The 11,158-nt window shown below is 45.4% G+C and overlaps 1 protein-coding gene across 1 annotated transcript; it reads left to right on the forward strand.

Annotated features, from left to right (window-relative positions):
* Positions 1-869: 869 nt before the first annotated feature.
* cited2 (Cbp/p300 interacting transactivator with ED-rich tail 2) lies at positions 870-3,157 on the forward strand. Its single transcript, XM_043695334.2, has 2 exons — positions 870-1,122; positions 1,328-3,157. Exon 2 carries the CDS (start codon positions 1,339-1,341, stop codon positions 2,074-2,076), a length of 738 nt encoding a protein of 245 aa, XP_043551269.2. The 5' UTR covers positions 870-1,122; positions 1,328-1,338; the 3' UTR covers positions 2,077-3,157.
* The last annotated feature ends 8,001 nt before the right edge of the window (positions 3,158-11,158 follow it).

An 11,158-nucleotide genomic window follows, 5' to 3' on the forward strand; every position in this document is an offset into this window, starting at 1 on the left:
CAGCAAGCCAGGCAGCTTCAGAAGTTGGAGACTTCTCCACCTCCTGATGCTGCCTGGCTTGCTGTGTTCTTCAAACCTCCTGCTTGTCTACTTACGATCCCAGTGAATGGTGGAGTAGGCTTGAGGGGCTGAATGGCCTACAATTGTTCCCATTTCTTATGATCCAATGGCTCTTCTTCAAAACTCCACAACTTCAGTTCTGAAGAAGGGTCAGACGAGACTTGAGATGTCAACTCCGCTTTCCCCTTCCACAGGTGTTGCCAGACCTGCTGAGTTTCTCCAACAACGATATCTTTTTTCGTGTGAGTTTCTCCTGCACCCTCTCCTGTTAAATACCTGATAGCGTCGCAGATAAATGCTACAAATAATGCATTCTGTCCGACTAATGTGTTCCGAATCAGAATTGCTGGACTTGAAACATTAACTCTGCCTCTCTCTCCACAGATGCTGAGATTTTCCAGCAATTTCTGTTGTTTTGTTTCTGATTTCCAGCATCCCCAGTTCCTAATGCTGGAGGTCACAGCGGGTCAGCCAGCATCCATGGAGAGAGAGCAAGCTAAGGTTTTGAGTCTGGATGATCCTTCATCAGAGCTGAGGTGCCAACGATGCTGCCTGACCCACTGTGATCTCCAGCATTTGTTGTTTTCATGACAGATTCCAGCATCTGCAGTAATTTGTTTTATCTGAACGAATCTGTTGCTGTTCGCGTTTCCCTGTTCAGTTGATTGGCGGAGGTTCTGTCGCCTGGTATTCGGTTTGACTCCCTGATCCTGATCCACATTCCAGAGAAAGTCTGTGCCGGGTGTTGAGGCTGGCCTCAGGAGCCCTATATTAAGAGTGGCCGAGGCAGCCGAGTGAACATCTTTTGTTGCTTAATCGTTCTGAGTTTGTGGCGCCTGATCCTTTAGCTTAGCAGCACGAATATATATATATATATATATATATAGGGAGAGAGACATAAGGAAGAGTGCAGCTGAGAATAGTCTGCATACTGACAGATATAAAGAGGAGTTGGTGAATGTGCAAAGGCAGGAAAGCAGAATAATCAATATTATTCTTTCTTTGCCCAGAGATCAGTGAAAGAAACACAGGAGCAAAGAAAGTGCATTTATTGCAAAAGAGGTAAGTTACAAATTGTACAAATTTTCAGTCTTGGCAAAAAGAAAGGGTTGGATAAAGTTGCTCTAGGGAGAACGCATGGAGTTGCGAACTGTCCAGTTTGTACGTTTTGCAGTTGTTGAGATCGTTTGGGTTTTTTTTTCATTGCTTTCTTTCATTCACAAGTGCATTTATTTATTTCCTAACCCCTTCCCTATCTGCATTGAAGTTGGAGGGGCGATGGCCGAGCGTATGATGAGCCACGGACGTTTCCCGGAGGGGCATAGCGGGCTTCACGTCCGGCGGATGAGTCTGAACCCTTACCCCCAGCACCAGCACGCCTACAGCGGCATGATGAGTGAGCACCCGGCCGCTACCTCCTTGCTGCATTACCCTGGACCCAGCAACGTGAACACCTCCAGTGGGAGCATGAGGCATGCACTGGTCCCTGGCAGCAGACAAGGGGGTCCAGTTGGTCATCTGAATAGCATGCCCCCCAGCATCAGGTACACATCTAGACAGCAACAACAGCAGCAGCATCACTCGCATCCTCCCCATCCCCAGTATATGGGACAAGCAGTGGCTGGGAGCAGCCCTGCAGCACAGCTTGCAGCGAGCATGCATTTACAAAAGCTGACCAACCAATACTACGGCCACCAGCAACAACACTACAGCATGACGGACCTGCATCCTGCTAGCGCCTTGGGTCACCACCAGCAGCAGCAGCAGCAGCAACAGTACAGGGAAGTAAAACATCACAGCTCTTCAATGACACCGAGTCACCACATGTCTGCAGCAATACTGCCCCCCAATGCCATAGACACTGACTTCATCGATGAAGAGGTCCTCATGTCCTTGGTGATCGAACTGGGTTTGGATCGCATCAAGGAACTGCCTGAACTGTGGCTGGGACAGAATGAGTTTGATTTCATGACTGACTTTGTTTGTAAACAGCAAACCAGTCGGGTGAGCTGCTAAAAGTGTGAACTGAAAAATGATTCTTGAAAGAGAAATGCAAAAAAAAGGACTTCCATCTACTGAACTCAAAAGATTTATTCTTTGCAACGAGTGAGAGAGAGAGAGTGAATCTGTTGTTTTAGATTTTAAATATCTGTTCATCAACTGAGTGACTTTTTTTTGTTTAAATCATGTTGTTTGATAACCCATTCACTGCACATGTAACCACTCTCTAATTTTCCTTTTGATGTCTTTAATGGCCTGTTAAATGTTCCTTAAAGAAAACTGAAACCAACCACTTAGAAAACAGTGGAGCACCCCCAGTCAGAAACTTTGATCGCACAAACTTGGTTGTTTTTTGCAAAGCAGATTTTATTTTGAAAGAGAAATGTGTGGGTATGTTTCAAATGTACTGAAGCAAAATTGTTGTGGGGGGAGAGAGAGGGAGAGAGAACAATCTGTATAGTTTCCTCAAAAGCTTTGTGAAGACAGCTAATGGAATTATAATCACCATTTTTTTCTGTTCTAACCCTACCAAGATGTGCACAACAACAGCCTTTTAATTTTCATTGATATGTGGTATGATAATGTATGTATCAGTTTGATTCAGTTAGTTTTAAAACAATTGCAGTGAAGACGCCCCCAGGCCCTTTGGGTACTGTAACTTAAAACCAGTGACAATAGTCTTGACACAAAAGATCTAACATTCCTTCAGCCTTCACTAGACTTTCTTGACTGTGTCCCCTCCCCCCCACACCTTCTGACTCTCAAATGTTAGGACATTGCAGAGTGGAATGTGTACACGTGCGTTTGTGTGCATGTTTGTGTCTGTGTGCGATTAAAACATTTCTCAAAAGGTGGTTAAATTTTCCTTTTAAAAAAAAACACCTTGTTTGCTGTTTACTTACCACTTCAATGTCGATTTATCGTTTACATGATATTCTGTGTTGAAGCCATTTTTTTTGAGGGGGAGGGAAGAGAAAAAAAATGGACAGTATTTTTTTACGAACTTAAATATTGCTGCAGAAATGTGTGTTTTCTTAATTTATTATTCAATGCTTCACTTATTTTGAGAAGGTTATAATAAAGACCCTGGAGATTACAGTAACTGTCAATGGTTAATCTTTTTGTCAAGAAATTTGTTTTCAGTGCTGTTGACAACATAGCCTTAAGTAGACTGGTGTTTTGCATCGAGTTACTATGTAACTTCTAGGAGTGGGGGAGGGGATATAGTGGCTCTGGGAGGGGCACAAAAAAGCAAGAGAAGCAAATGGGATTCGTCCAATCAAATCAGGATCACAAAAAGGCATTTCAACTGAACCATTTTCTAGCTTTTTTTTCAAGCAGCCTTTATTTTGTTTGCTTAGCTTTAACAATTGGGAGGTGAAGTGCGGGTTAAGAATATATCATGCCCCTCCAGCCCTCCCAACTCACTAGCTTCTGTTGGAGAGAGGTGTCTGTGTTGTAAAGGCACCGTTCACTGCCACCTCTTCATCTCTTGAGATGGCATTCTTCCTCTGAATGGCTTCAGGGTGAAATCTCTCCACGTGGCCTTATTAACATGTTCGGGGGTGGGGGAGACCGCTAACTGGTAACAGGACAATCTGCCAAACAGGAAGAGCCTTGTAATCCCTTTTGTCTGTTCATGCGATCGTTTGAACCTCTGTTCTGTGTATGTTCTTGTCTTTTGCTTTTTATCTATTTATGGAGGGAGGAGAGATGTGTGAATGAAGGGATACATCTATGTCTCCTTCGGTACCTCTATCCAAATATCTGTGTGTTCTCCGTCATGGTGCCTGTATCTTTGTATGCTAATTATTTCTGGGGTTTTTTTTGTAATTTCTGTCTAACCATCTGTGTGTCTCTTTGTAGTTGAGGGCTGTGTGTGTTTTGCTGCTTTTCACAATCTGTCTTTGTGTTTGTGTGACTTGTTCTTCGTGTCTGTCTCTCTCTCGTCTCCTATTCAGTGTGTTTGTGTGTGTGTGTGTCTCTCGCTCTCTATCTACACTTCTGTCTGTCCTGTTCTCAATCTGTGTGCCTCTGCTTATGTTAAAGGAGTGTGAAACAGTTTTACATGCACAATGGCTGGTTGAAAAAGTTGCAGAAACTGCAGCCAGTCGCTGTTTGGATTGAGCTCTGGAGAGGAAGGGTGGTGGGACAGCGAGTTCTGGATTTGATGTCTTAGTGCAGCTTCTCTCACTGTCCTGTGATTACTGAAGTACAAAGATGGTGTCTGTAGGTTGGGTTGGGCTGCTGACATGGTGGAGTGGTAAGGGGCATCTGATTTACACAGACTGTTAAATCTGAAACTTGTGACACAAACTAGGAGGTTTAAATGGAAAGTTATAGAGCCATACAGCACAGAAATAAACATTTGTCAACGCCATCCAGCCATCCCAACCTGACCTACTCCCATTTGCCAGTATTTGACCCATATCCCTCTAAACCCTTTCTACTCATATACCCATCCAGATGTCTTTTAAATGTTATTGTACCCACTTCCACCACCTCCTCTGGCAGCTTGTTCCATACACACACCACCCTCTGTGAAAAAGTTGCCCCTTTTCAAATTTTTCCATTCTGAAACCTATGCTGTCTAGTTTTGAACTTCCCCACCCCAGAGAAAATGGGAAAAAACCCCAGAAATAATTAGCATACAAAGATACAGGCACCATGACGGAGAACACACAGATATTTGGATAGAGGTACCGAAGGAGACATAGATGTATCCCTTCATTCACACATCTCTCCTTGTCTATTTACCCTATCCATGCCCCTCATGATTTTATAAACCTCTACAAGGTCACCCCTCAGCCTCCGACGCTCCAGGGAAAATGTGACCAGACTATTCAACCTCTCCCTATAGCTGAAATCTCCAATCCTGGCAACATGCTTGTAAATCATTCCTAAGTTTAACAATGGCCTTCCAAAATAATGTCAATCAGAATTGTATGCAGTATTGTAGAAGTGTCTTTAAATTCTGATCTTAAATTTTTTTATTCTCCTATTGGGTAAACCAATGATTCCTGTCAGAAGTCTTGGTATTGTCTCTCTCAGGAGCTGAAGCAGTCTGCTTAAGGCATTGAGGTACTTGCCAGCTGTTTTAGATTTCTCAAGAACAACCAGTGGGTGCTGCATTTAAACCAGCAACTGCATTAAACATAGAAGAGAATGTGACAGTTTGGGCAGAACACTTAAAAAATTACCTGTTAGGAATATTATCCAATGCTGAGGAGAATGCTGTCTTATTTCACCTTCTCCACATTTCCCAAAAACAAGTTAAAGGAAGAATTCACAGACTGCAACAGAAAATCCCTTCTGTAATCCTTAACCATCTCTTTTATACCGCCTGGTCCTAGATGCTAGACAACAAGGTGTGATGAACGTGCAAACCAATGTCATGAAGCTTGGACAGAGCTCCAGACACCCCCAACCCTCCCAGCTCCGATATCCCATTGGGTATTATCCCAAAATTCCAATCCAGTTTGCCATTTGCTGAGATTGTGGGAGTGAAAGTCCTCACCTCCTGACCTGTTAGTGAGATACATTGATGCTTAAGAGCATGGCTTCTGTCCTCAAATACTCCACCCTCTATCCATGTGTATGATTTGGGTACTGCATGATGCCAGTCCACTTTTGGTGCACTTCCTGGTTAGCTAGTGCACAATGGACAGAGACTCAGCTATGTCTGCCTAGGAATTATTCCTGATGTCACACATCCATCTGCCCTTATTGCAGAATTGTTATGGTGCAAAGTAGGCTATTCTGGCCATCATGCCTGCACCGATTCTGTCATCGGCTGTCAATCTCCTGCTTTCCCCCAAATCCCTGCACACCATTTCTGCCTGTTCGATTAGATTCCCTACAGTGTGGAAACAGGCCCTTCAGGCCCAACAAGTCCACACTGACCCTCCCGAAGAGCAACCCACCCAGAACCATTCCCCCCTGATTAATGCACCTAACTCTATGGGACAATTTAGTATGGCCAATTCACCTCATGTGCACATCTTTGGACTGTGGGAGGAAACCAGAGCACCCGGAGGAAACCCACGCAGACATGGGGGAGAATGTGAAAACTCCACACAGACAGTTGCCTGAGGTGGGAATCGAACCCTTAACCCTGGTGCTGTGAGGCAGCAGTGCTAACCACTGAGCCACTATGCCGCCTTAAATACATATCCAATTCCCTCTTGAATACCTCAGTTGAACCTGCTTTCATCACATTTCCAGGCAGTGCATTTCAGACCCTAACCACTTGCTGTGTGAAAAAGATGCTTTTCTCACAAAACCCATGCTTCATTTGCATATCACTTTAAAGCTATGCCCTCTCACTCTTATTTTTTACCAATGGGAAGAATTTCTACTTATCTATCCAGCCTTCTCATGATTTTGAAAATCTCTATCAAATCTCTCCAGCTTCTCTCCCAAGGAGAATAGTCCCAACTCCTTCAATAGCCTTAGAATTGAAGTTTCTCATTCCTGCAACCATTCTTGTAAATTGCTTCTATATGGCCTCTAATGCTTTTCCTACAATCTGGCATCCACAACTGAACACAATACTCCAGCTGAGATCTAACAAGTGTCTCATACAAGTTCAACATCATCTCCCTGCTCTGTGCTTCTTTTCATTAGGCTGAGAATGCTGTATACTCTACCAGCTGCACCCAAACACCTTTCCGCTTGGTCTCCCTGAGAATTGTACACCCTATTTTGTATTGTCTTTCAATGTTCTTCCAACCAAACTGCACCACCTCCCACTTCATTGCATTGAACCACAGTTGTCCATTCCGCTAATTTGTTAATGCTATCTGCAGTGTTAGAGAGAGGGCTAGATTAAAGTGGTGGATATCCAGTCCCTCTACACCTCCAACCACCATGACCAGGGCCTCCAAGCCCTCCGTTTCTTCCTCTCCTGACGTCCCCAACAGTATCCTTCCGCCGACACTCTCATTCGTTTGGCTGAACTGGTCCTCACCCTTAATAATTTCTCCTTCGAATCCTCCCACTTCCTCCAGACCAAAGGGGTAGCCATAGTCACCCGTAAGGACCCAGCTATGCCTGTCTCTTTGTTGGCTATGTAGAACAGTTGATCTTCCGTAATCACACCGGCACCACTCCCCACCTCTTCCTCCGCTACATTGATGACTGCATTGGCGCCACCTCGTGCTCCCGTGAGGAGGTTGAGCAATTCATCAACTTCACCAACACATTCCACCCTGACCTTAAATTTACCTGGACCATCTCTGACACCTCCCTCCCCTTCCTGGAACTCTCCATCTCCATTAATGATGACCGATTTGACACTGACATTTTTTACAAACCCACCGACTCCCACAGATACCTGGATTACAACTCTTCCCACCCTACCTCCTGCAAAAATGCCATCCTGTATTCCCAATTCCTCCGCCTCTGCCGTATCTGCTCCCAAGAGGACCAGTTCCACCACAGAACACACCAGATGGCCTCCTTCTTTAGAGACCGCAATTTCCCTGCCCACGTGGTTAAAGATGCCCTCAACGCATCTCGTCCACATCCTGTACCTCCGCCCTCAGACCCAACCCCTCCAACCGTAACAAGGACAGAACGCCCCTGGTGCTAACCTTCCACACTACCAATCTTCGCATAAACCGAATCATCCACTGACATTTCCGCCACCTCCAAACGGACCCCACCACCAGGGATATATTTCCCTCCCCACCCCTTTCTGCCTTCCGCAAAGACTGTTCCCTCCGTGACTACCTGATCAGATCCACACCCCCCAACAACCCACCCTCCCAACCTGGTACCTTCCTCTGCCACCGCAGGAATTGCAAAACCTGTGCCCACACCTCCTCCCTCACCTCCATCCAAGGCCCTAAAGGAGCCTTCCACATCCATCAAAGTTTTACCTGCACATCCACCAATACCATTTATTGTATCCGTTGCTCCCGTTGCGGTCTCCTCTACATTAGGGAGACTGGACGCCTCCTAGCAGAGCGCTTTAGGGAACATCTCTGGGGCACCCGCACCAATCAACCCCACCGCCCTGTGGCCCAAAATTTCAACTCCCCCTCCCACTCTGCCGAGGACATGGAGGTCCTGGGCCTCCTTCACCGCCGCTCCCTCACCACCAGACTCCTGGAGGAAGAACGCCTCATCTTCCGCCTCGGAACACTTCAATCCCAGGACGTCAATGTGGACTTCCACAGTTTCCTCATTTCCCCTTCCCCCACCTCACCCTAGTTCCAAACTTCCAGCTCAGCACTGTCCCCATGACTTGTCCTACCTCCTATCTCCTTTTCCACCTATCCACTCCACCCTCCTCCCTGACCTATCACCTTCATCCCCTCCCCCACTCACCTATTGTACTCTATGCTACTTTCTCCTCACCCCCACCCTCCTCTCATTTATCTCTGAACGCTGCAGGCACCCTGCCTCTATTCCTGTTGAAGGGCTTTTGCTCGAAATGTTGATTTTCCTGTTCCTTGGATGCTGCCTGAACTACTGTGCTTTTCCAGCACCACTCTGATCTAGACTCTGGTTTCCAGCATCTGCAGTCATTGTTTTTAGAGGGCTAACTGGTGTGTGTGTGTGTGTGTGTGTGTGTGTGTGTGTGTGTGTGTGTGTGTGTGTGTGTGTGTGTGTGTGTGTGTGTGTGTGTGTGTGTGTGTGTGTGTGTGTGTTGCAAGGGTGCGATTCTGCCTGGAACCCCGTAAACTACGCCTGCGGTCCTGGAGTCTTCACGTCATTTGATGCCTGCATAGGTGTTACAGCAATGTTACAGGCAGCTTTTTTACATCAAACTGTTGAGGTGTTGCCCTCTTCATTGAAGGGAATGGGAATTCTGAATACATCAATAGGATGTCAATTGATCAGGTGGGATTCCATTAATTTTAAACCAGGAATTCAAACAATGAGAAATAGGCACATGCATTTTATACCCAACAGCCAAAGCATGAATTGCCTATTCACCTCACCTAATCTTGAATTTTTGATGTGCTTTACCAATTGCTGGACCATTGGGACAAAGGTTTGAATCCTGACCACATTCACTTACCATCCATCTTGCATTCATAGAGTCATACAGCATGGAAACAGACCCTTCGTTCTAACTCGTCCATGCTGACCAGATTTCCTAAACTGAGCTATTCCCGTTTGCTTCGGAGAAAGTGAGGATTGCAGATGCTGGAGATCAGAGTCCAGAGTGAGGCGCTGGAAAAGCACAGCAGGTCAGGCAGCATCTGAGGAGCAGGAGGATCGACGTTTCGGGCATAAGCCCTTCATCAGGAATGGTGAAGCTGTGTTTTTCCAGCACCACACTATTCCCATTTGCCTGTTTGGTCCATATCCTTCTAAACCCTTCCTATTCATGTATCGTCCAAACGTGTTTTAAATGTTGCAATTGTACTCACCTCTACCAACTCTTCTGGCAGCTCATTCCATGCACGTACCATCTTCTGTGTGAAAAAGCTGCCCTTGTGGACCCTTTTCAATCTTTTCCCTCTCACCTTAAACCTATGCCCTCTGGTTTTGGACTCTCCTTTCCTGGGAAAAAGACCTTGACTATCCACCTTCTCTATGAGATATGGGGGTAGCCGCTGACTCTTAAAAAAAGAAGAAAGGCAACTTAAGGCTGGGGTAGCCAAACAAATGGCACAAATGTTCAAGAGATGAAAGTCAGATGGGCACGTGGCCAGAAATGGAAGGGGACCAATCCAAAGATCTGCAGGTTAGGTGAATTGGTCATATTAAATTGCCCATGTGTTCAGGGATGTGTTGGTTAGGTGCATTAGTCAGGAATAAATATAGAGTAATAGAGTAGGGGAATGGGTCTGGGTGGGTTAGTCTTCGGAAGGTCGGTGTGGATTTGTTGGGCCGAATGGTCTGTTTCTACACTGTAGGGACTCTAAACAAAAAGGGCAGGGATTTTGATATGTTGGAGAAGTGTTCCCGAGGAGTGGGGGAGATGCTATTGAGAGGTTTGAGTCTATCTCCTGAAGCAAATACCATGGGAGCCATGCCATTGGGTATGGGGAGATGGTGGGAGGTTGGAAATGCCTCATCTGTGTCTTCAGGCAAATCTTGAGGCCAACTTTTGTTAAGCTTGGGTAAAGCACTCTAACCAATCAGAGCCTAATTTTTAGAATATTGAAATTGAGTCATGAGCAAATTTACCTCAGCTTTGCAACTGTCTACCATCAGTAAAAGGAAGCGTTGCGTGTCGCGCTGCATATTTACAGACTCCCACCTCTCCTCAGAGACCCAACTGGTTAGACGTTAAGCTGGCAGTAGCAGTCACATCTCTTTATTTGATTAGATTTTAAATCTGACCTTTTACGTGACTTTTTTTGGTAACTATGCAGATCCAATAAGCAAATTTCACAAATACAGTCACCACCAAGGTTAATTTGTCATTCTGCCTGGCAGCTCAGTTTGTGTTAAATAAAACTGTATATGATGGCACTTTCTCTACTTTTGCAAGCAACACGATGTCCTGGTAGAACTGAATGTCACCAACGTGACTGAGATTTGACCCATTTCTTGTTACTGGGGCAGGTCACTGACAATAGAGAGTTGGCTGTGTGTCTGATTTTAAATTGGCAATCGTGATTCTTGTCAAATTTCTCTGTGGTTGCCTACTCTATAAACACATGCTTCATGGCTTCGGAGAATGAAATATCCTCTCCCAGTTCCTTGCACTTCCAAGGATTTTGATTACATCTGGGTTATGACTACCCAGGAGCTGTCTTCTTTTCCCTTTCCCACTCCTTTTTCCACTCTGTCACCCAAGTGAGCTTCATTGACCAGGCTGTTTGGCAATGGGAGGCATCACAACAGAGCCCCCAACCTATCTGCATAGGTATGCTTCCCATCAAATGTTTACTGGAGAGCAATAAGGGCCAAGTGAAGGGAATGTGGCCAAAGTTTTCACCTCAAATTGACTTCCACTTCTAATCTGATCCTGATGTGCATTTCCATTGACCTATCCATGCTATCACTAACTTGCCTATTTCTACCTGATTGACATTGTTTGCCCTTGCTACCTCTATCCCATAGAATCACATAGAATGTAGCAATACTGGGAAAGATCTTAGCGAGTTTTGAGAAGATTTGTAGCTCAGGT

Source organism: Chiloscyllium plagiosum, unplaced genomic scaffold, assembly GCF_037043375.1.
Source record: "Chiloscyllium plagiosum isolate Xiang-an unplaced genomic scaffold, Cpla_swu_hap1 HiC_scaffold_10, whole genome shotgun sequence".
Lineage (NCBI taxonomy): Eukaryota > Metazoa > Chordata > Chondrichthyes > Orectolobiformes > Hemiscylliidae > Chiloscyllium > Chiloscyllium plagiosum.